Consider the following 25,481-nt stretch of genomic DNA (forward strand, 5'->3'; position numbering starts at 1 on the left):
CCAAGCCTTGCGTTACCCCACTAGTCACCGTTAATCCCTACTCTTTGTTTCCTGTCTGCCAACCAATTTTCTATCCATGTCAGCACTCTACCCCCAATACCATGTGCCCTAATTTCACCCACTAATCTCCTATGTGGGACTTCATCAAATGCTTTCTGAAAGTCCAGGTGCACTACATCCACTGGCTGTCCATTGTCCATTTTCCAAGTTACATCCTCAAAAAATTCCAATAGATTAGTCAAGCATGATTTCCCCTTCGTAAACCCAAGCTGACTCGGACCGATCCTGTTACTGGTATCCAAATGTGCCACTATTTCATCATTCATAATTGACCTGCGTCTTTCCCACAACCAATGTCAGGCTAACTGGTCTATAATTCCTTGTTTTTGCTCTCCCGCCTTTCTTAAAAAGTGGGATAACATTAGCAAACCTTCAATCCACAGGAACTGATTCTGAGTCCATAGAACATTGGAAAATTACCACCAATGCATCCACGATTTCTAGAGCCACTTCCTTAAGTACCCTGGGATGCAGACCATCAGGCCCTGGGGATTTATCAGCCTTCAGTCCCATCAGTCTATCCAACACCATTTCCTGCTTTATGGGGATTTCCTTCAGTTCCTCTGTCACCCCAGATCCTCTGGCCACTAGTACATCAGGAAGATTGTTTGTGTCCTCCTTAGTGAAGACAGATCCAAAGTACCTGTTCAACTTATCTGTCTTTTCCTTGTTCCCAGTAATAAATTCACTTTTTTCGGTCTTCAAGGGTCCAACTTTGGTCTTAACTAAATTTTTCCTCTTCACATACCTAAAGAAGCTTTTACTATCCTGCTTTATATTATTGGCTAGCTTACCCTCGTCCTCATCTTTTCTCCATGTATTGTCGTTTTAGTTATCTTCTGTTGTCCTTTAAACATTACTCGATCCTCTTGCTTCCCGCTCATCTTTGCTACTTTGTATTTCTTCGCTTTAATTTTCATACTGTCCCTGACGTCCCTTGTCAGCAATGGTCTCCCCTTCCTCCCCTTGGAATCTTTCGTCCTCCTAGGAATGAACTGATCCTGCATGTTCCGTATTATTCCTAGAAATACCTGCCATTGTTGTTCCACTGTCATCCCCGCTAATGTATCTTTCCAGTCAACTTTGGCCAGCTCCTCCTAGTCAGTTGAGCTAGTGTCTAAATATACACACAGATGCAGCATAGAGTCATAGAGCTGTACCGCATGGATACAGGCCCATTAGCCCAATGCATACATGCTGACCAAGTTGTCTATCTGTGCCAGTCCCAACTGCCTGCACCTAACCCATGTCCCTCCATACAATACAATACAATACAATTTTATTGTCATTTGAGCCTCAGTGAGGCTCAAACGAAATTCTGTTTCCACAGCCATACAAACAAAGACAATTCCTAGACATACACACAATTTAGTTCACACAAACATCCATCACAGTGAACCCACTGTGATGGAAGGCAAAGTCTTTTCTCTCCCCTGTTCTCCATGACTCTCCCGATGTCCAAGCCCCAGGCGGGCGATGATAAGTCCCACGGCCATTTTAGGCACCTAACCCATGTCCCTCCATACATTTTCTATCCATAATATTGTGGATAAACTTGATGTTTTAATGAAAAAGCAGAAAGACAGAGCACTATAGGAATTGTGTTTGATTCAGAAATATTGATAAAGATATCTGCGTCTTTGTGCACTAATCACTGAAAGCAGACATGTGATGCAGAATGCAGTAAGTAGGCAAGTGATATTTGTTGCTCTTCTCTTCTGGAGTTTTTGAGCACAGTAACAAGATGTCTTGTTGCCATATTACAGGATATTCCTGAGACCACTCCTTGTGTGCTGTTTTGTTCTCCTTACCCGAGAAAGGGTTTTCCAGCCACAGAAGGAATTTAGCCAAAGCTCACCAGACTGATTCTTGGAATGGCAGGGCTAACGTGTGAGGAGAGGAGGAGCCACTGGGCCAGTAGTCACTGGAGATTGGAAGACACGAACGGGACCTCACTAAATCAAGAAAAAACCTCAGAAAAATGTCTTCATTCTGAATATAGTGATCCTTTAAAATTCACCCCACGGAAAAAGTGGTAGATGACAATGAACTGAATCCAGTTAAGTAGGGGATAGTTTTTTTTTTACACAAATGGCATCAATGATTATAGGGAGAGAATTGTAATATGGGGTTGACAGAGAAGGTTGTGTTGGATGACGGAACGGGCTCAAAGTGCCAAATAATCCACTCCTGCTCCTCTTTTGCATGTTTCAATAAGTAAGTAAGTAAGTAAGTTTATTGGCCAAGTATTCACATACAAGAAATTTGCCTTGGTGCTCCACCCACAAGTAACAACATGACATACAGTGACAGCTACAAATGACTCAGAAAACACTAAACATTAATAATAATAAAACATTAATGATAAAACACCATTGATCAAGCATGTGAACCAACAAAATACCAGATCAAAGGGAGGCTACAGATTTTTAGCTGTTGAGTAGAGCAACTACTCATGGATAAAAACTGCTTTGACAGTCCGGAGTCGCCTTCCAGAGGGAAGTGATTCAAAGAGTTTGTGGCCAGGGTGAGAGGGGTCAGAGATGATCTTACCCGCTCGCTTCCTGGTCCTTGCAGTGTACAGTTCATCAATGGAGGGAAGGTTGCAGCCAATAACCTTCTCTGCTGATCGGATGATTCGCTGCAGTCTCCAGGTCTCGTGCTTGATGGCTGAGCCAAACCGGACCATGATGGAGAAGGTGAGAACAGACTCTACGATGGCCGTGTAGAATTGGACCATCGTTGCCTGTGGCAGATTGTGCTTCCTCAGCTGCCGCAGGAAGTACATCTTCTGTTGTGCCTTTTTCACTGTGGAGTCGATGTAGCCCCCCACTTATGGTCCTTGGAGATGATGGTTCCCAGGAACATAAAAGACTCCACATATGTGACTGTGGTGTTGCTGATGGTGAGTGGGGGGAGGGGAGGGGGAGCTCTCCTAGAGTCTACAATCAATTCCACTGTCTTAAGAGCATTAAGCTCTAGGTTGTTGCTATGGCACCAGGATGCCAGCTGTGACACTTCCTGTCTGTAGGCCGATTCCTCCCCATCCTGGATCAGTCCAATCAGGGTTGTGTTGTCCGCAAACTTGACAAGCTTGACAGAGGTGTCTGTGGAGGTGCAGTCGTTTGTGTAGAGAGAGTAGAGGAGAGGAGAGAGTACGCAGCCTTGCGGTGCTCCTATGCTGAGCGTTTACGAGTCCGAGATGTGCTTTCCCAGCCAAAGTAAGCCAAATGGGCACTGGAGGGTGAAGGGTTGGAAACTAAGACCCTCGGACAGGTGAGTGGACAAGACAGGTTTAGAGGGGAGAATGGACCACAAGTGTGTGGGCCTTTGGTACCTTCTCAAGATGGCGTTATGAACGGCGAGACCCTAACAAGATGGCCGCCATCAACCCCTCACAAAGATGGCCGCCGGCATCCGACCAATCAGCGGTGCCGACCTCACCTGCCCTCACCAAGATGGCCGCCCCGGACCGAGTCTCCCCTTCGACCGCATGAAAATGGAGGCGGAGAAGCGGCAGTTGGTGACATCGCTGCGGACGGAGCTGAGGTAAATAATGTTGTAAATGAGCGGGATCTGTGGGGTCAACATGAGGTCAATGACCACATCATCTACAGTACATGTGTGTGTGTGGGGTCAACATGAGGTCAATGACCACATCATCTACAGTACATGTGTGTGTGTGGGGTCAACATGAGGTCAATGACCACATCATCTACAGCACATGTGTGTGTAGGGTCAACATGAGGTCAATGACCACATCATCTACAGTACAGTACACGTGTGTGTAGGGTCAACATGAGGTCAATGACCACATCATCTACAGTACAGTACAGTACACGTGTGAGTGTGTGTGTGGGGTCAAACTAGTTATAAATAAACCAGACTCACCCTCTTATTAACTCAGGTCAATAATTGAGGTTATAAATAAATAAATAAATCAGCAGCGGAATCAGTGAAATAAATAAACCCGGTAAACCTGGGGGAGAGAAAGAGAGCTGAGGTCAATCTCCACATAAACTACACGTCTGGGGTCCATAATATACTCACTGTCTGGAGCAGCGTCCTGAGATAAAACACGTTATAAACATCTCCCTCTCTGGTTCCCAACTGGCTCTCTCTGGCTCTGTAAATAATCAATAAATCACCAAATAAACTACACGTCTGGGGAAATAAACCCGGTCTGGGGTAAAACTGGGGTAAATAATGTTATAAACACACAGGGGAGCAAAATAAACCCGGTCTGGGGTAAAACGGGTAAATAGTGTTATAAACACACAGGGGAGCGGAATAAACTGGGCTGTGGAGTCGTTGACGTCAAAACATCCGACCCCGACCCCTCGGTAAAACAATTCTAAATCTGCTGTGACGACATTACACAAGTTGGTATTTCACAAGAACCACCTGAATCATCAAGCTGCCTTTTAAACCCATGTCCATAAAGTTTTGAGTCTAACGGTTGTAGCTGTGCTATTGTGACTTTTTTTTTAAATGTTATTCTTGAAATAAAAACCACAATTCATTATGCTAAATGAAAAAAAATAAAGAAAGGGCCAAGACAACATTAAAATTCCATTGAATTAAGTAAAAATGTTAAAAGATTATACTCCAGAATTGATTAAACTAAGGCCACTAAATGCCTACATTATGCAATAGAAAATCAAAGTAAATGCATCGGTAGTTAAGTTTGTTACAAAAGTACATTCCTAAAATTTATTAATAACATCCTTAGGAACTGAATTGTTTCAGCCAGATCCTCTTTCACTAAATCTGATTTAAATATTGTCAGCGCGTGGAACAGTCTCTCCACGCTGACCTGAGTGGGTGATATGGCTGTTACTATCATAGCTGCAAAATTTATCTATTTCTGGATAAGTAGGGATGATGGGGAATTATTGACCAGTTAGCCTGACATCGGTGGTGGGGGAGGTGCTGGAGTCAATTATTAAAGAAGTAATAACGGCAAATTTGGATAGCAGAAAAGGATTGGTCCAAGTCAGCATGGATTTATGAAGGGGAATCCTGCTTGACTAATCTTCTGGAATTTTTTGAGGATGTGACAAGTAAAATGGATGAAGGAGAGCCAATGGATGTCGTGTATCTGGACTTTCAGAAATACTTCGATAAGGCCCCACACAGGAGATTAGGTGGCAAAATTAGAGCACATGGTATTGGAGGTAGGGTATTGACATGGATAGAGAATTAGTTGGCAGACAGGAAACAAAGAGTAGGAATAAACAGGTCCGTGCCAGAAGGGCAGGCAGTGGCAAGTGGAGTGCCGCAAGGCTCGGTGCTGTGGCCGCTATTATTTGCAATATATATTAATGATTTAGATGATGGAGTTAAAAGTAACACTAGCAAATTTGCAGATGACCCAAAGCTGAGTGGTAGTGTGAAATGCGAAGAGGATGCTAGGAGGTTGCAGGGTGACTTGACAGGTTGAGTGAGTGGGCAAATTTGAATTTGAATTTGAATTTGAATTTATTGTCATTCAGACCTTTCGGTCTGAACGAAATTACGTTGCCTGCAGTCATACACAATAATAATAAATAACAAAACATAAAATAAACACAAATTAACATCCGCCACAGTGAGTTCACCAAGCACCTCCTCACTGTGATGGAGGCAAAAGTCTTAGTCTCTGTCTCTTCCCTCCTTGTTCTCCCTCTGCGCTGAGGCGACCCAGGCCGAAGATGCCGCCCTCCAGTCCAGCGGACCTCCGTGGTGATGTCGCCGCTGCCGAAAGCCGGAACGCCGTCTCCGCTCCGAGTCAGCCCGCCACAGCCTCAGCTCCGAGTCCCGCTTGATCAGCTCCGAGTCCCACTGCCTCAGCGAGTCGGGCCGCTGCCGAAAGCTGGAACGCCGCATCAGCGAGTCGAGCAACCGCTGCCTCAGCCTCGAAGTTGGCCAGCCTCGTGTTGGTAAGTCCTGGCTGGCTCTGCCTCCGGAGCCTCGAGGTTGGTCGCAGGTTGGAGGCCGCCAGCTCCGCCATTAGGCCTCAGCGCAGACGGAGGCAGAGAAGGGGGATACGACACGAAAGTCCCATTCCCCCGAAGGAAGAGACAAAAAAACATGTTTCACCCCCCCCCCCATAACACAACCTAATAAACTAAAATTCAGCTAAAACAACAACAAAAAAAGCAACAAAAAAAGTAAAAACAGACGGACTGCAGGCGAGCCGCAGCTGTTCAACAGCGCTGCCACTTCCAGATGGCATGGCAGATGCAGTATAATGTAGATAAATGAGAGGTTATCCACTTTGGCGGCAAGAACAAGGAGGCAGATTATTATCTCAAAAGTGTCAGATTAGTAAAAAGGGAAGCCCAACGAGACCTGGGTATCCTTGTACACCACTCACTGAAACTACACATGTAGGTGTAGCAGACTGAAGAAAACTAAGGACATGTTGGCCTTCATAATGAGAGGATTTGAGTAAAGGAGTAAAGAGGTCCTTCTGCAGTTGTACAGGGACCTGGTGAGACCACATCTGGAGTAATGTGTGCAGTTCTGGTCTACTAATTTGAGGAAGGACATACTTGAGGCAGTACAGTGTAGGTTCACCAGGTTAATCCCCGGGATGGTGGGACGGTCATATAAGCAAAGATTGGAAAGACTGGGCTTGTATTCATTGGAATTTCAGATGAGAGGGATCTTATAGAAACACATAAAATTATAAAAGGACTGGACAAGCTAGATGCAGGAAAAATGTTCCCAATGTTGAGGCCACAGTCTGAATAAAGTGGAGGCCATTTATAACTGAGATGAGAAAAAACCTTTTCACCCAGAGAGTTGTGAATGTGTGGTATTCTCTGCCACAGAAGGCAGTGGAGGCCAATTAATTGGATGAATTTAAAAGAGAGTTAGATAGAGCTCTTGGGGCTAGTGGAATCCTGGGATATGGGGAAAAGGCAGGCCCGGGTTACTCATTGTGAACGATCAGCCATGATCACAATGAATGGCGGTGCTGGCTCGAAGGGCCAAATGGCCTCCTCCTGCACCTATTTTCTATGTTTCTATGCCCCATCTGCATGATTCACTTTATCTATTCCCCTCAACATTTTATGTACTTGCAGGGCTTTTATCCAATAATATTGGTTTATTAATGTATTGAATTTGTGTTTATTGCATGGTATCTATGTATATTGCGTTAATAGGCCTGTAAATCTGCACTGTAAAAATGTAATTGTTCCACTGTCGGTACGTATAACATCCAACGAAACATAGCTGAATGGATAGAAAATTGGCTTCAAGGAAAGATGGTGGAAGATTGCTTCTCGGACTGGAGTCCTGTCACTAGTGGTGTGCCTCAGGGTTCGGTGCTCGGCCCGTTACTGTTTATCATCTACATCAATGATTTGGATATGAACATACAGGGCAAGATTAGCAAGTTTGTTGATGATACAAAAGTGGATAGTTTTGCAGATAATTGTGAAAAATTGCAGCAGGATCTGGATCGATTGGCCAGGTGGGCTGAGGAATGGTTGATGGAATTTTTTTTTTTTTTTTTTTTTTTTTTTTTTTTTTTTTTAACGGTGGGGTATAAAATAATTTTATTTTTTTTAAACACGGTTGGTATATCCTTTTTTGCGAGTTTTGTGTTACAATAGAGCGATTGTTTTTCCTTTTTTTTTCTTTTCTTTCTTTTTTTTTTTTTATATTTTATTTTATTAGAAGTAAGTACAGTCATATGGCACCAAAGTGCCTAATATATATTTTCATAATACATTTTATGTACAACTTCTTTTTTTTTTTTTTTGTTACACTGAAAAAAGATTAGAATAAGAAAAAGAAGTTAGATAGTAAAGGATAGAAAGATGTGAAATATATAGTGTGTGAAAAAAGAAAACGAGTAAATGAAGAAAGTTGAGAGAGAGAATAGAGAGAAGAAAAGAAAAAAAGAGGAGATCATTATTTATAGTCTTGACCAACCCTCGTCCAGTCCTGAAACAGTTATTTTTTACAATTGTGTTGCACCATATGATTCCAAAAAAACGACGAATGGAGACCAACTCGTTATGAATTGGTCTGATTTATCCATTAGGAGGAATCGCATTTCCTCAAGATGAGCGGTGTCCAACATACTTGCAATCCACATTTTAAGCGTTGGTATTGATGTACCCTTCCAAAATTTAAGAATTAATTTTTTTGCTATTATTAAACCATAGTTAAGGAATAGATTTTGAGATGTGTTCAATTTATTCCCATCTTCCATTACGCCAAATATAATCATTTCAGTATTAGGTTCCATTCTTGTCTTGAATAATTTTGTAAATATTTCAAAAATATCATTCCAAAATCTATAAAGTTTTATGCAGGAGACTAAGGAGTGTGTTATAGTTGCCTTTTGGGCTAGACATTTATCACAAGTGGCGGATATATTTGGATAAAATTTGTTCAATCTTGTTTTTGAGTAATATAATCTATGTACAATTTTAAATTGAATTAAATTATGTCTTACATTAATTGAACATTTGTGAATATATATCAGGTATTTTTCCCATTTAACCTTCGTAATTTTTATCATTAGTTCCCGTTCCCACTCTTCTCTAAGTACCTCTGTCGATGGTAGGTCTATATTTAGAATACTATTATATAAATATGATATTAATTTTTGTGAGTCAGCTTCAATATTCATTGCCTCTTCCAATAAGTCAGGAGTTACTTTTTGATATCCTTGTATATATTTTTTCACAAAATCGCAAATCTGAAGATATTTAAAATATTGGTTGTTTTTCAATTTAAATTTTAATTGTAATTGTTGGAATGATAGTAAGTTTCCCATTTCATACATATCCCCGATCCTTCTAATTCCGAGACTTTCCCATTGGTTATATGTCTTATCAATAAGAGATGGTTTAAATAAAGGGTTATTCGCTATTGGCATTAACAGTGATAGATTTCTTAATTTTAAAGATAATTTTATTTGTTTCCAAATTCTTATTGTACCATATATAATTGGGTTCTTCTTATATATTGTGTTATTCAGTTTTTTTGGGGAGAAGAGGATCGTTCCTATATTACTAGGATGGCAATCCTCCTTCTCCATTTTTATCCATTCTGTCTGTTGGGTAGAACTATCCAACCAATAAATCATATTCTTAATATGCACTGCCCAGTAATAATACATAAAATTCGGAAGTGAAAGTCCCCCGACCTCTTTTGGTTTACATAAGTGTTTTTTGTGATTCTATGTGATCTATAGTCCCAAATATAATTAGTAATATTAGAGTCTAATTTAAAAAAAAAGTATTTTGGTATATATACCGGTATAGATTGAAATAGGTATAGTAATTGTGGTAGGAAGATCATTTTTATTGCATTTATTCTACCTAATCATGATAAGGGAAGTGTTTTCCAAAATTTAATCAACGTATTAAGTTTATTTAATAAAGGCATGAAATTAGCATTGAATAATGCTTTATATTTTCTAGTAATCTGAATACCCAAATATTTAAATTTTTCTGTTGCGATTTTAAAGGGGAACTTCAGTAAGTGTGTAGGTTCTTGAGGTTTTAATGTCATGATTTCACTTTTATTCCAGTTTATTCTATATCCAGAAAAAGACCCAAATTCCTCTATTAAGTTTAATAAATTTGGTATGCTCGTTTGTGACTTTGTAATATATAAAAGTATATCGTCTGCATATAATGAGATTTTATTCTTTGAGTCTCTGGTATTATAGCCCTGAATATTCGGATGAATTCTTATACTTTCAGCCAGGGGTTCTATCATAAGGGCAAATAGCAGGGGTGATAGTGCACATCCCTGCCTATTACCCCTTGATAGTTGAAATTTTTGAGATAACATGTTATTAGTTAAAATTCTTGCCATCGGTTTATCATATAATAATTTTACCCATCTTATAAAATTCTCTCCCATATTAAATTTTTGTAGTACTTTATATAAGTATTGCCACTCTACCTGATCAAATGCTTTCTCTGCATCCAAAGAAATAATTGATATATCTTCTTCCTCTACTTTATGCGGGTACATTATATTAAACAGACGTCTCAGATTATTAAATGAGTATCTTTTAGGTATAAACCCCGTTTGATCAGGGTTTATCAATTTACTAATATATTTGCTTAATCTTCTTGATAAAATCTTTGCTAAAATTTTCTGATCTGTATTGCTTCTCGGACTGGAGTCCTGTCACTAGTGGTGTGCCTCAGGGTTCGGTGCTGGGCCCGTTACTGTTTATCATCTACATCAATGATTTGGATATGAACATACAGGGCAAGATTAGCAAGTTTGTTGATGATACAAAGTGGATAGTTTTGCAGATGATTGTGAAAAATTGCAGCAGGATCTGGATCGATTGGCCAGGTGGGCTGAGGAATGGTTGATGGAATTTTATACAGAGAAATGTGAGATGTTGCCATTTGGGAAGTCTAACATGGGCAGGACCTACACAGTGAATGGTAGGCCTCTGGGTAGTGTTGTAGAGCAGAGGGATCTATGAGTATAGGAACATAGTTCATTGAAAGTGGCATCATAGATAGATAAGGTGGTCAAAAAAGGCTTTTGGCACATTGGCCTTTATCAGTCAGAGTATTGAATTATAGAATTGGGCGATCATGTTGCAGTTGTATAAGACGTTGGTGAGGCCACGTTTAGAGTTATGTGTGCAATTTTGGTCACTATGTTACAGGAAAGATGTCGTCAAGCTGGAAAGGGCACGGATAATATTTACGAGGATGTTTAAGAAGGAACTGCAGTTACTGGAAAATCGAAGGTAGACATAAATGCTGGAGAAACTCAGCAGGTGAGGCAGCACCTATGGAGCCGACGGGCTGGATCCTCCAGGAACAACGGAGCTGCAGCTGCCGACTTTGAGGGAATCCCCGTTCGTTACGGAGCTGGAGCTGCCGTCTGTGAGGGAATCCCCGTTCCAGCGCAGGTTCACAGAAACAGCAGGTACAGCAAGTACAGTACCTGGAAACAAAGGGGAAGCCTCCATTGTGTCCGGAAACGTGGCCGACGGGCAGGACTTCAGGTCAGAATGAAGCGCAGGGGACTTCGGCCCCCTCTCCCAACTATCCTACTGGCTAATGTACAGTCCCTTGAAAACAAAGTGGAGGACTTAAGGGCAAGACTGCTTTATCAAAGGGAGTTGAGGGAATGCTCTGTGTTCTGTTTCACAGAGACATGGCTCACCCCCAGCTCCCCAGACTCAGCGGTCCAGCCTGAAGGGTTCTCCATCCACCGTATGGACCGTACCCTGGCATCTGGGAAAGGGAGAGGAGGGGGCGTCTGCCTCATGGTCAACTCTGCGTGGTGTTCCGACGTGGCAGTCCTGTCCAACTCCTGCTCTCCACACCTTGAACATCTGGCGGTGAAGTGCCGTCCCTTCTACCTCCCGAGAGAATTCACCTCCGTTATCCTGACCGCGGTCTACATCCCACCCCAGGCAGACGTCCGTCTGGCACTGGAGGAGCTGCAGGCCGTGGTCAACAAACACCAGACATCTTACCGCGAGGCATTTACCACCATTGCTGGGGACTTCAATAAGGCGAACCTCAAGAAATCACTCCCCAACTTCCACCAACATGTCTCCTGCTGCACCAGAGGATCTAACACCCTCGACCACTGCTACACCACCATCAAGAATGCCTATCGTTCTATCCCTCGCCCTCACTTCGGTAAGTCCGACCATACCGTGGTGCTGCTTCTTCCTGCCTACAAGCAGCAATTAAAGTGCGCACCCCCAGAAGTGAGGACAGCACAGAGTTGGTCGGGGGGGGGCAGAAGAACTCCAGGACTGTTTGGAGTCTGTAGACTGGGCAATGTTCAAGGACTCGGCAACGGACTTGAACGAATATGCCAGTCGTTACAGACTTCATAAAGAAATGTGTGGAGGACTGCATCCCTACAAAAACCTTCCGAGTGTTTCCCAATCAGAAACCTTGGATGAACTTTGAGATCCGCACTCTCCTGAAGTCCAGACACAGGGCATTAACCTCCGATGATACAGTGGCCTACATGAAGACCAGATACGACCTTGGTAAGGCCATCAAAAAGGCCAAAAGGGACTTCTGCTCCAAACTGGAGGACGAGACAGATGTTCGGCAGCTGTGGCAGGGTCTGAATGCAATCACCTCCTACAAGGCAAAACCAGGAGGCAGCTCGAATGCCGGTGTAACATCACTCCCTGACGAGCTCAATGCGTTTTACGCACGCTTTGACAGGGAGAATACTGATGTGCCTTCCCGATCCCCCATTCGCTGCGATGGCATTTCAGTCTCAGTCACAGAGGCCGATGTCAGGAAATCCTTCAGAGGGGTGAACCCCCGAAAAGCACCTGGTCCTGATGGTATACCCGGTCGTGTTCTAAAAACCTGTGCGGACCAACTGGCGGGAGTTTTTACGGACATTTTCAACCTCTCACTTCTGAGGTCTGAGGTCCCCACCTGCTTTAAAAGGGCATCAATTATACAGGTGCCCAAGAAGAGTAAGGTGACATGCCTCAATGACTATCGACCAGTGGCACTAACGCCGGTGGTGATGAAGTGCTTTGAGAGGTTGATCATGGAGCAAATCAACTCCTACATCGACAAAAACCTGGACCCACTGCAGTTCGCGTACCGCCACAACAGATCAACGGTGGATGCGATCTCGCTGGCCCTCCACTCCGCACTGGACCACTTGGACAACAAAAACTCATATGTCAGGCTGTTATTCATTGATTACAGCTCGGCATTTAACACAATCATCCACTCCAAACTGGTTACCAAACTCGCAGAACTGGGTCTCTGCGCATCCCTCTGCAACTGGATCCTTGACTTCCTCGTCCACAGACCACAGTCTGTTCGTATTGGTGGAAATGTGTCAGCCTCAATAACAATCAGCACGGGAGCACCTCAAGGCTGCGTGCTCAGCCCCCTGCTGTACTCACTCTATACCCATGACTGCGTAGCGAACCACAGTGCGAACTCCATCATCAAGTTCGCTGACGACACCACTATTGTGGGGCGTATCACTGATGGGGATGAGTCAGAGTACAGAAGAGAGATCGAGCAACTGTCCATATGGTGCCAGCGCAATAACCTGGCCCTCAACACCAGCAAAACCAAGGAACTGATTGTGGACTTTGGAAGGAGTAGGAGGGGGACCCACAGCCCCATTTATATCAACGGGTCGATGGTTGAAAGGGTCAAGAGCTTCAAATTCCTGGGCGTGCACATCTCTGAAGATCTTTCCTGGTCCGAGAACACTAATGCAATCATCAAAAAAGCACATCAGCGCCTCTACTTCCTGAGAAGATTACGGAGAGTCGGATTGTCAAGGAAGACTCTCTCTAACTTCTACAGGTGCACAGTCGAGAGCATGCTGACCGGTTGCATCGTGGCTTGGTTCGGCAATTTGAGCGCCCTGGAAAGGAAAAGACTACAAAAAGTAGTAAACACTGCCCAGTCCATCATCGGCTCTGACCTTCCTTCCATCGAGGGGATTTATCGCAGTCGCTGCCTCAAAAAGGCTGGCAGTATCATCAAAGACCCACACCATCCTGGCCACACACTCATCTCCCTGCTACCTTCAGGTAGAAGGTACAGGAGTCTGAAGACTGCAACAACCAGGTTCAGGAATAGTTACTTCCCCTCAGCCATCAGGCTATTAAACCTGGCTCGGACAAAACTCTGATTATTACCAACCACTTTCTGTTATTTGCACTATCAGTTTATTTATTCATGTGTGTATATATTTATATCATGGTATATGGACACATTTATCTGTTTTGTAGTAAATGCCTACTATTTTCTGTGTGCTTAAGCAAAGCAAGAATTTCATTGTCCTATACAGGGACACATGACAATAAACTCACTTGAACTTGAACACCTCTGATCTACACTTCTCCCTCTCCAATTGTAGATTAAACCTGAACATTGTTTTATAGTCACTGCCTCCTAATGGCTCATTAACCTTGAGGTCCTTTATCAAATCCGGTTCATTACATAACACTAAATCCAGAATTGCCTTCTCCCTGGTAGGCTCCAATACAAGCTGTTCAAAGAATCCATCACGAAGGCACTCTACATAGTCCCTTTCTTGGGGTCCAGTACCAACCTGATTTTCCCAGTCTACCTGCATGTTGAAATATCCCATAACAACCACAGCATTACATTTGCTACATGCCGATTTCAACTCCTGATTCAACGCGCCCTATGTCCAGGCTACTGTTTGGGGACCGGTAGATTAGTCCCATTACGTTTTTTTACCCTTACAATTCCTTAGTTCTATCCATACTAGAAACATAGAAAATAGGTGCAGGAGGAGGCCATTCGGCCCTTCGAACCAGCACCGCCAATCATTGTAATCATGGCTGATCATCCCCTTTCAATAACGTGTGCCTGCCTTCTCCCCATATCCCTTGACTCCACTAGCCCCTAGAGCTCAATTTAACTCTCTCTTAAATCCATCCAGTGATTTGGCCTCCACTGCCCTCTGTGGCAGGGAATTCCATAAATTCACAACTCTCCGGGTGGAAAAGCTTTTTCTCACCTCAGTCTTAAATGACCTCCCCTTTATTCTAAGACTGTAGCCCCTGGTTATGGACTCGCCCAACATTGGGAACATTTTTCCTGCATCTAGATTGTCCAGTCCTTTTATAATTTTATATGTTTCTCTAAGATTCCTCCTCATCCTACTAAACTCCAGTGAATACAAGCCTAGTCTTTTCAATCTTTCCTCGTATGACAGTCCCGCCATCCCAGGGATCAATCTCGTGAACGTGCGCTGCACTGCCTCAATCACAAGGATGTCCATCCTCAAATTAGGAGACCAAAACTGTACACAATACTCCAGATGTGGTCTCACCAGAGCCCTATACAACTGCGGAAGAACCTCTTTACTCCTATACTGAAATCCTCTTGTTATGAAGGCCAACATTCCATTAGCTTTCTTCACTGCCTGCTGTACCTGCACGCCAACTTTCAGTGACCAGTGTACAAGGACACCCAGGTCTCGCTGTACCTCCCCCTTACTTAACCTAACCCAATTGAGATGATAATCTGCCCCCTTGTTTTTGCCGCCAAAGTGGATAACCTCACATTTATCTATATTACACTGCACCTGCCACGCATTTGCACAGTCACTCACTCAATCTGCCAGGTCACCTGCAACCTCCTAACATCCTCTTCACAGTTCACACTGCCACCCAGCTTTGTGTCATCCGTAAACTTGCTAGTGTTGTTCCTAATTCCCTCTTCCAAATCATTAATATATATGGTAAACAGTTGCCGCACCAACACCAAGCCTTGCAGCACTCCATTCTACACTGCCTGTCATTCTGAAAAGGACCAGTTCACTCCAACTCTTTGCTTCCGGTCTGCCAACCAATTTTCTATCCATGTCAACACCCTACCCCCAATACCATGTGCTCTAATTTTAGTCACCAGTCTCCCGTGCGGGACCTTATCAAAGGCTTTCTGAAAGTCTAGTTACACTACATCCACTGGCACCCCATCATCCATTTTACTTGTCACATCCTCAAAAAATTCAATAAGATTAGTCAAGCATGATTTCCCATTCATAAATCCATGTTGACTTGGACGAATCTTTTTACTGTTATCCAAATGCCCCATTATTACCTCTTTAATAATTGACTCCAGCATCTTTCCCACCACCGAAGTCAGGCTAACTGGTCTGTAATTCCCCGTTTTCTCTCTCGCTCCTTTCTTGAAAAGTGGGATAATATTAGCTATCATCCAATCCCCAGGAACTGATCATGAATCTATTGAACATTGGAAAAGGATCACCAATGCATCCACTTTTTCTAGAGCCACCACCCTGAGGACCATGGGATGCTGACCATCAGGCCCAGGGGATTTATCATCCTTCAGTCCCATTAGCCTACCCAATACTATTTCTCGCCTAATGAACATTTCTTTCAGTTCCTCAATCCCCTTAGATCCTCTGTCCTCCAGTACATAAAAACATAGAAAATAGGTGCAGGAGGAGGCCGTCGGCCCTTCAAGCCAGCACCGCCATTCATAGAAACATAGAAAATAGGTGCAGGAGTAGGCCATTCGGCCCTTCGAGCCTGCACCGCCATTCAATATGATCATGGCTGATCATCCAACTCAGTATCCTGTACCTGCCTTCTCTCCATACCCCCTGATCCCTTTAGCCACAAGGGCCACATCTAACTCCCTGTTAAATATAGCCAATGAACTGGCCTCAACTACCTTCTGTGGCAGAGAATTCCAGAGATTCACCACTCTCTGTGTGAAAAAGGTTTTCCTCATCTCGGTCCTAAAAGATTTCCCCCTTATCCTTAAACTGTGACCCCTTGTTCTGGACTTCCCCAACATCGGGAACAATCTTCCTGTATCTAGCCTGTCCAACCCCTTAAGAATTTTGTAAGTTTCTATAAGATCCTCCCTCAATCTTCTAAATTCTAGCGAGTACAAACCGAGTCTATCCAGTCTTTCTTCATATGAAAGTCCTGACATCCCAGGAATCAGTTTGGTGAACCTTCTCTGTACTCCCTCTATGGCAAGAATGTCCTTCCTCAGATTAGGAGACCAAAACTGTACGCAATACTCCAGGTGTGGTCTCACCAAGACCCTGTACAACTGCGGTAGAACATCCCTGCTCCTATACTCAAATCCTTTTGCAATGAATGCAAACATACCATTCGCTTTCTTCACTGCCTGCTGCACCTGCATGCCTACTTTAATGACTGGTGTACCATGACACCCAGGTCTCGTTGCATCTCCCCTTTTCCTAATTGGCCACCATTCAGATAACAGTCTACTTTCCTGTTTTTGCCACCAAAGTGGATAACCTCACATTTATCCACATTATACTGCATCTGCCATGCATTTGCCCATTCACCCAGCCTATCCAAGTCACCTTGCAGCCTCCTAGCATCCTCCACACAGCTAACACTGCCCCCCAGCTTCGTGCCATCCGCAAATTTGGAGATGTTGCATTCATTGTGATCATGGCTGATCATCCCCTATCAATAACCCGTGCCTGCCTTCTCCCCATATCCCTTGACTCCACTAGCCCCGAGAGCTCTATCTAACTCTCTCTAAAATCCATCCAGTGACTTGGCTTCCACTGCCCTCTGTGGCAGGGAATTCCATAAATTCACAACTCTCTGGGTGAAAAATCTTTTTCTCACCTCAGTCTTAAATGACCTCCCCTTTATTCTAAGACTGTGGCCCCTGGTTCTGGACTCACCCAACATTGGGAACATTTTTCCTGCATCTAGCTTGACCAGTCCTTTTATAATTTGATATGTTTCTATTAGAATCCCTCATCCTTCTAAACTCCAGTGAATACAAGCCTAGTCTTTTCAATCTTTCCTCATATGACAGTCCCGCCATCCCAGGAATCAATCTCGTGAACCTAGGCTGCATTGCTTCAATCACAAGGATGTCCATCCTCAGATTAGGAGACCAAAACTGTACACAATACTCCAGATGTGGTCTCACCAGAGCCCTATACAACTGCAGAAGAACCTCTTTACTCCTATACTGAAATCCTCTTGTTATGAAGGCCAACATTCCATTAGCTTTCTTCACTGCCTGTTGTACCTGCACGCCAACTTTCAGTGACCAGTGTACAAGGACACCCAGGTCTCTCTGTACCTCCCCCTTACCTAACCTAACCCCATTGAGATAATTATCTTCCCCCTTGTTTTTGCCGCCAAAGTGGATAAGCTCACATTTATCTATATTATACTGCATCTGCCACACATCTGCCCACTCACTCAACCTGTCCAGGTCACTCTGAACCTCCTAACATCCTCTTCACAGTTCACACTGCCACCCAGCTTTGTGTCATCCGCAATCAGCCATGATCATATTGAATCGTGGGGCAGGCTCGAAGGGCCGAATGGCCTACTCCTGCACCTATTTTCTATGTTTCTGTAGATAAATGTGAGGTTATCCACTTTGGCGGCAAAAACAAGGGGGCAGATTATTATCTCAATGAGGTTAGGTTAAGTAAGGGGGAGGTGCAGCGAGACCTGGGCGTCCTTGTACACCGGCCACTGAAAGTTGGCTTACAGGTACATCAGGCACAGTGTTGGTCTCCTATTGTGTACAGTTTTGGTCTCCTAATTTGAGGAAGGACATCCTTGTGATTGGGGCAGTGCAGCGTAGGTTCACGAGATTGATCCTTGGGATGGCGGGACTGTCATATAGGAAAGATTGAAAAGACTAGGCTTGTTTTCATTGGAATTTAGAAGGATGAGGGGGTATCTTATAGAAACATATAAAATTATAAAAGGACTGGACAAGCTAGATGCAGGAAAAATGTTCCCAATGTTGGGCGAGTCTAGAACCAGGGGCCACAGTCTTCGAATAAAGGGGAAGCCATTTAAGACTGAGGAGAGAAAAAACTTTTTCACTCAGAGAGTTGTGAAATTATAGAATTCCCTGCCACCGAGGGCAGTGGAGGCCAAGTCACTGGATGGATTTAAGAGAGAGTTAGATAGAGCTCTAAGGGCAAGTGGAATCAAGGGATATGGGGAGAAGGCAGACACGGGTTATTGATAGGGGTCGATCAGCCATAATCACAATGAATGGCGGTGCTGGCTCGAAGGGCCGAATGGCCTCCTCCTGCACCCATTTTCTATGTTCCCATGTAAAATGCAACAAAAAAGCACCTCGGCACACGGTTTCAGTGTAAATTGTCCCTAGTGTGTGTAGGATAGTGTTAGTGTGCGGGGATCGCTGGTCGGCGTGGACTCGGTGGGCTGAAGGGCCTGTTTCCGTGCTGTATCTCTAAACTAAACTAAAATGGAGTCCCATCCCGAGTAGGCAGAACCTTCCCATTGAAACACTTACTAGTTACTTGAATCCCAGTGGATTACGACACCACGTATCTGATCTCCTTTGATTCGTTGTTGGCCGGTCACAACTTCAAAAGAACCGCTGATGCTGAAAATCTGAAATAAAAATTGAAGAAAATTCAAAAAACATTCAGCAGGTTTGACAGCATTTGTGGAGAAAGAAACAGTTCAGTTTCAGATCAGAGACCCTTCACCAGTAGGAAATGCTATATTTGCTATATTTACGAGGGAGTTAGATGTGGCCCATGTGGCTAAAGGGATCAGGTGGTATGGAGAGAAGGCAGGTACAGGATACTGAGTTGGATGATCAGCCATGATCATATTGAATGGCGGTGCAGGCTCAAAGGGCCGAATGGCCTACTCCTGCACCGATTTTCTATGTTTCTATGAAACAGCAACAAAAACAAGTTGTTTTTTACTTGTAGAGAAGGATTGTGGTGGATTGGTGGAACAAAGGGGAGAATGTCTCTGATGGGGCAAGAACAGATGAGGAAACGTAGTATTTGGAGTCAGCAATTAGAATAAGACGATGGAACAAGGATCTGCAGACCAGACTATACTAACAGTACAATAAAACGGACGTGGATGAGATTTTTGTGTACCTGTGGATGAGATTAAACTCACCCAGAGGGTGGTTGCAATCTGGGACACGCTGCCTGAGGAGATGGTCCACTGCAGAAGTTGCCCCACTGCAGGAGTTGCTCCACTGCAGGAGATGCCCCACTGCAGGAGTTGCCCCACTGCAGGAGTTGCCCCACTGCAGGAGTTGCTCCACTGCAGGAGATGCCCCACTGCAGGAGATGCCCCACTGCAGGAGATGCCCCACTGCAGGAGATGCCCCACTGCAGAAGTTGCCCCACTGCAGGAGATGCCCCACTACAGGAGCTGCCCCACTGCAGGAGATGCCCCACTGCAGGAGTTGCCCCACTGCAGAAGTTGCCCCACTACAGGAGTTGCCCCACTGCAGGAGCTGCCCCACTGCAGGAGCTGCCCCACTGCAGGAGATGCTCCACTGCAGGAGATGCATCACTGCAGGAGTTGCCCCACTACAGGAGATGCATCACTGCAGGAGTTGCCCCACTGCAGGAGATGCCCCACTGCAGGAGAAGCCCCACTGCAGGAGTTGCCCCACTGCAGGAGCTGCCCCACTGCAGGTGATGCATCACTGCAGCAGCTTCCACACAAGTCCCAGGTTATTCATTATTTCATTAGTCCCGTGGACAGCTCGAGGCCTCGGCGGGAAAAAGCGCCAAAAACCGCTGAGATCTCGAGCTGTCCCGCCGCCGGGTGGAGGGGCCGAGCGCGGAGAGCGGCGCATGCGCACTGTCCGAGGCAGCGCGGGGGGAGAGGGGGTGGAGACGCGCACGCGAGCGCGCTGACGTTGACGTCACCCAAGCCCCTCCCCCTCAGCGGCGCGGCGGCCGGAAAGCGAGGATGGGGAGACGTCAACGTCAACGTCAGCGCAGCGGCGGGAAAGCGAGGATGGGGAGACGTCAACGTCAACGTCTGCGCGGTGGCGGGAAAGCGAGGATGGGGGGAGACGTCAACGTCAGCGCGGCGGCGGGAAAGCGAGGATGGGGGAGACGTCAACGTCAACGTCAGCGCGGCGGCGGGAAAGCGAGGATGGGGGAGACGTCAACGTCAACGTCAGCGCGGCGGCGGGAAAGCGAGGTTGGGGGAGACGGGAAACTAGAGCTGTCCACGTGACCCGCGCTCTGGTTGGAGCCGCCGGTCACGTGAGGGGGAGGGAGGGGCTATAAATAGCGGGAGCGGCAGATGCGGCGAGTAGTTGACGTCAAAGATCTTGGTTGAGGTGGAGTTTAGTCGTGAGAGTAACCCATCTTGCTCCGCTATAAGATCTTTGCTCTCAATCTCCAAAACTTCCTAAAAACATTCTCAAAAGTTTTCAAAACTCTCTTAAACTTTACCTCACACTGATTCCCTCCCTCTCTACCTCTCTTCCTCCCTCCTCCTTCTCTCCCTCCTTTTTTCTCTCCATTCCACCCTCAATGCAGCAACAAACAAAAAACCACCCCGGAACCAACATGCCGCGTTTCGCCCTCCACCCGGACGCCTGAGACCCGCCGTCCCGCGTTGCCAGCGCCGGTGCGCCGCCCTAAAGCGTCCCCCTCCCGCCGGAAGTGCCTTTGTGGACAAGATCCAGGATCTTGCTCCGCTACAGGATCTTTGCTTTGGACAAGAGGTCGCCACCCAAACGCATGTGGTGCGGGAATCCAGCTACAGAAATAAGCAGGTAAGGGTGAAGCGCTGCGGGGGAGGCAGCAATGCAGCAAGTGATGCATGCATTCCTTTAATGCAGCAGTGGGAGCATGCATTCCCTTTAATGCAGCGCGGGATGCATTCATTCCCTTTAATTCAGCCTGATGCATGCATTCCCTCTTAATGCAGCCTATCTGCTTCTCTTCTCCCCCCCCCCCCTCTCTCTCTCTCTCTGCGCCCCCTCTGCCTGCGCTGGCAGGCCCCCTCTCCCTCCACCCCTCTCTCTCTCTCCCCCCCCTCTCTCTCTCCCCCTCTCTCTCTCTCTCCTCCCCCCCCCTCTCTCTCTCTCCCCCTCTCTCTCTCTCCCCCCCCTCTCTCTCTCTCTCTCCCCCCCCTCTCTCTCTCTCTTCCCCCCCCCCTCTCCCTCCCTCTCTCCCCCCGCCCCTTCTCCTCTCCCCCCTCCTCTCTCTCCCGCCCCCTCTCTCTCCCCCCCTCCTCTCTCTCTCTCCCCCCTCTCTCTCTCTCTCCCCCCCCCTCTCTCTCTCTCCCCCTCCCTCTCCTCTTCTCTCTTCTCTCTCCTAATTTGAGGAAGGACATTCTTGCTATTGAGGGGGTGCAGCGTAGGTTTACAAGGTTAATTCCCGGGATGGCGGGACTCATATGCTGAGAGAATGAGCGGCTGGGCTTGTACACTCTGGAGTTTAGAAGGATGAGAGGGTATCTCATTGAAACATATAAGAATTTTAAAGGCTTGGAAACGCTAGAGTCAGGAAACATGTTTCCACCCAGAGAGTTGTGAATCTGTGGCCATTTAGGACTGAGACGAGCAGAAACTTTTTAACCCAGAGAGTTGTGAATCTGTGGCCATTTGGGACTGAGATGAGGAGAATATTTTCCACCCAGAGAGTTGTAAGTGTGGGATTCTCTGCCTCGGAGGGTGGTGGAGGCTGGTTCTCTGGATGTTTTTTTCAAGAGAGAGCTAGAAGGCAGGAACGGGGTACTGATTATCATTATCATCCTTTATTGTCATCTTGCAAAGCAACAATTGTCCAGTGCAAAATGAGACGACATTTCCCAGGGAATACCGGAGCATCGCACATAAAACTTAAACATTTCACGCATAACCATATAACAATTACAGCACAGAAACAGGCCATCTCGGCCTTTCATGTCCGTGCCGAACACTTATTTTCCCCTAGTCCCTTCTACCTGCACTCAGGCCATAACCTTCCATTCCTCTCCCGTCCATATACCTATCCAATTTATTTTTAAATTATAAAATTGAACCTGCCTCCTCCACTTCCACTGGAAGCTCATTCCATACAGCTACCACTCTCTGAGTAAAGAAGTTCCCCCTCGTATTACCCCTAAACTTCTGCACCTTAATTCTCAACTCATGTTCACTTGTTTGAATCTTCCCTCCTCTCAAAGGGAAAAGCTTATCCACGTCAACTCTGTCTTTCCCTCTCATCATTTTAAAGACCTCTATCAAATCCTTCTGCGCTCCAAAGAATAAAGACCTAACTTGTTCAATCTTTCTCTGTAACTTAGTTGTTGAAACCCAGGCAACATTCAAGTAAATCTCCTCTACTCTCTCCATTTTGTTGACATCCTTCCTATAATTAGGCGACCAAAATTGTACACCATACTCCAGAATTGGCCTCACCAATGCCTTGTACAATTTTAATATTACATCCCAACTTCTATACTCAATGCTCTGATTTATAAAGGCCAGCACACTAAAAGCTTTCTTTACCACCCTATCTACATGAGATTCCACCTTCAGGGAACTATGCACAGTTATTCCTAGATCCCTCTGTTCAACTGCATTCCTCAATACCTACCATTTACCATGTACGTCCTATTTTGATTTGTCCTGCCAAGATGTAGCACCTCACACTTCAGCATTAAACTCCATCTGCCATCTTTCAGCCCACTCTTCCAAATGGCCTAAATCTCTCTGTAGACTGTGAAAATCTACTTCATTATCCACAACACCACCTATCTTAGTATCATCTGCATACTTACTAATCCAATTTACCACACCATCATCCAGATTATTGATGTACATGACAAACAATAGTGGACCCAACACAGATCCCTGAGGCACCCCAGTAGTCACCAGCCTCCAACCTGACAAACAGCCATCCACCCTTAGGTACACCAAAATGCTGGAGAAACTCAGCGGGTGCAGCAGCATCTATGGAGCGAAGGAAATAGGTAACTTTTCGTGAAAAGTTACCTATTTCCTTCGCTCCATAGATGCTGCTGCACCCGCTGAGTTTCTCCAGCATTTTTGTGTACCTTCGACTTTCCAGCATCTGCGGTTCCTTCTTAAACACAGCCATCCACCCTTACTCTCTGGCATCTCCCATTCAGCCACTGTTGAATCCATCTTGCTACTCCACCATTAATACCCAACAATTGAACCTTCGTAACCAACCTTCCATGAGGAACCTTGTCAAAGGCCTTACTGAAGTCCATATAGACAACATCCACTGCTTTACCCTCATCAATTTCCCGAGTAACCTCTTCAAAAAATTCTAGAAGATTAGTCAAACATGACCTTCCAGGCACAAATCCATGTTCCAGGCATAAAATATAATGATTAAAAAAAACAATCCAGTTCCTGATAAAACAGTACGAATAGTTAAACAAAAGTGCAGGTAAAAACAGCAACATTAAAATACAAGTAACAGTCATAAAATGTCCAGGGCAGCTGATTTAAGTGGCCTGAGCCAGTGCCAGAGTTATTACTCAGTGCCAGTTATTAAATTATCAGTTCAAAAAGCAGCAGAATCAGGTGGAATGACTGTTTAGCAGCCTCACAGCCTGTGGCAGGAAACTGTTTAGCAGTCTGGTTGTCCGGGCTTTGATGCTACGGTATCTCTTGCCTGATGGCAGGAGATCCAGGTGTGTGTGGAGTGGGTGCAGTCTGTCCTTTGCTATGCTCAGTGCTTTTTTCAGGCAGCGGCTCTGGAACAGTTCTTGTACCGAGGGTAGGGAGACGCCAATGATCCTCTCTGCTCCCCTCACTACTCTCTGCAGAGACTTCCTGTCTGAGCAGTTACAGTTGGAGTACCACGTGTTCATGCAGTACGTAAGTACAGACTCCACCGTGCCCCTGTAAAAAGTCCTGAGGATGTTGGTGGGGAGTGAGACCTGTTTGAGTTTCCTCAGGTAGTGCAGTCGCTGATGGGCCCGTTTGACAATCCCAGTGATGTTCCTGGACCAGGTGAGACTGTCTGTAATTTGCATTCCGAGGAACTTTATGTTCTCCACTCTCTCCACCGTGATGCCACTGATGTTGAGGGGTGTGTGTTTGGGCTGCGACCTCCTGAAGTCGACAATCTTCTTTGTTTTGTCGACGTTTAATGCTAAATTGTTGTTGCCGCACCAGTCCACTAGTTGTTTCACTTTCTCCCTGTACATTGTTTCATCCTCTCCACTGATGAGACCCACCACTGTGTGGTCATCTGCAAATTTTATAATCTTATTGCCCCTGAATCTGGCAGCACAGTCATGTGTGAGCAGTGGGAACAACAGCGGGCTGAGCACACAGCCTTGAGGGGAGCCGGTGCTCAGCGTGATTGAGCCTGAGGTATTCTTGCCAACATGGACTGACTGCGGTCTCGATGTCAGAAAGTCCAGGATCCAGTGACACAGGGTGGTGTTGAGGCCCAGCAGGGTTAGTTTCTCCACAAGTCTCTGTGGGATGATGGTGTTAAAAGCTGAGCTGAAGTCAATGTACAGGATTCTGGCGTAGGTGTTTTTGTTTTCCAGATGAGTGAGTACTGTGTGCAGCGTAGTAGAGATGGCATCTTCTGTTGAACGGTTGGGGCGATAGGTGAACTGGAGGGGGTCTAACGATGAGGAGAGGCTGGCAGTAATGTGAGGTTTAACCAGGCGTTCAAAACACATCATTACTATGGGGTGTTCAAAAGGGAACTGCAGATGCTGGAATATCGAAGGTACACAAAATTGCTGGAGGAACTCAGCGGGACTATGGGGGTCAGGGCGACAGGGCGGTAATCATTTAGGCAAGCCACAACTGATTTATTTGCTATTGGGATTATTGTGGAGGTGTTGAGGCATGTAGGGACAATGGCTTGACTAAGGGAGATGTTGAAGATGTCTGTTAGCACTTCTGCTAACTCATCCGCACATTCCTTGAGCACACGGCCTGGGATGTTGTCGGGTCCAACTGCTTTCCACGGGTTGAGCTTGGACAGGATTCTCCGTGTGTACATCGAGTCTATGGTCAGGACTGGCTGGTCAGTTTGTAAGCAAGGGCTGGTTCTCCCATTGGGTGTGGTGTTAGCTGCATCAAAACGTGCAAAGAAATTGTTCTTCTGGAACAATTATCTGGAAGTTTATCTGGAAGAGAAGTGTCGGT

General features: G+C 45.5%; 1 protein-coding gene across 1 annotated transcript in view; it reads left to right on the top strand.

The window, feature by feature from the left end:
• Nucleotides 1-3,463: 3,463 nt before the first annotated feature.
• Nucleotides 3,464-25,481, top strand: part of LOC116982320 (zinc finger protein 436-like) — a gene marked incomplete at its 3' end in the record, with an annotated part of 33,930 nt that continues 11,912 nt past the window's right edge. The window contains exons 1-3 of the mRNA XM_033035584.1: nucleotides 3,464-3,609; nucleotides 20,276-20,511; nucleotides 20,881-21,119. Of these exons, the coding sequence (XP_032891475.1) occupies nucleotides 3,464-3,609; nucleotides 20,276-20,511; nucleotides 20,881-21,119 (621 nt within the window). The remainder of the gene's footprint in view (nucleotides 3,610-20,275; nucleotides 20,512-20,880; nucleotides 21,120-25,481) is intronic.

This window comes from Amblyraja radiata, chromosome 16 (genome assembly GCF_010909765.2).
Source record: "Amblyraja radiata isolate CabotCenter1 chromosome 16, sAmbRad1.1.pri, whole genome shotgun sequence".
In the NCBI taxonomy this organism is placed as follows: Eukaryota; Metazoa; Chordata; class Chondrichthyes; order Rajiformes; family Rajidae; genus Amblyraja; species Amblyraja radiata.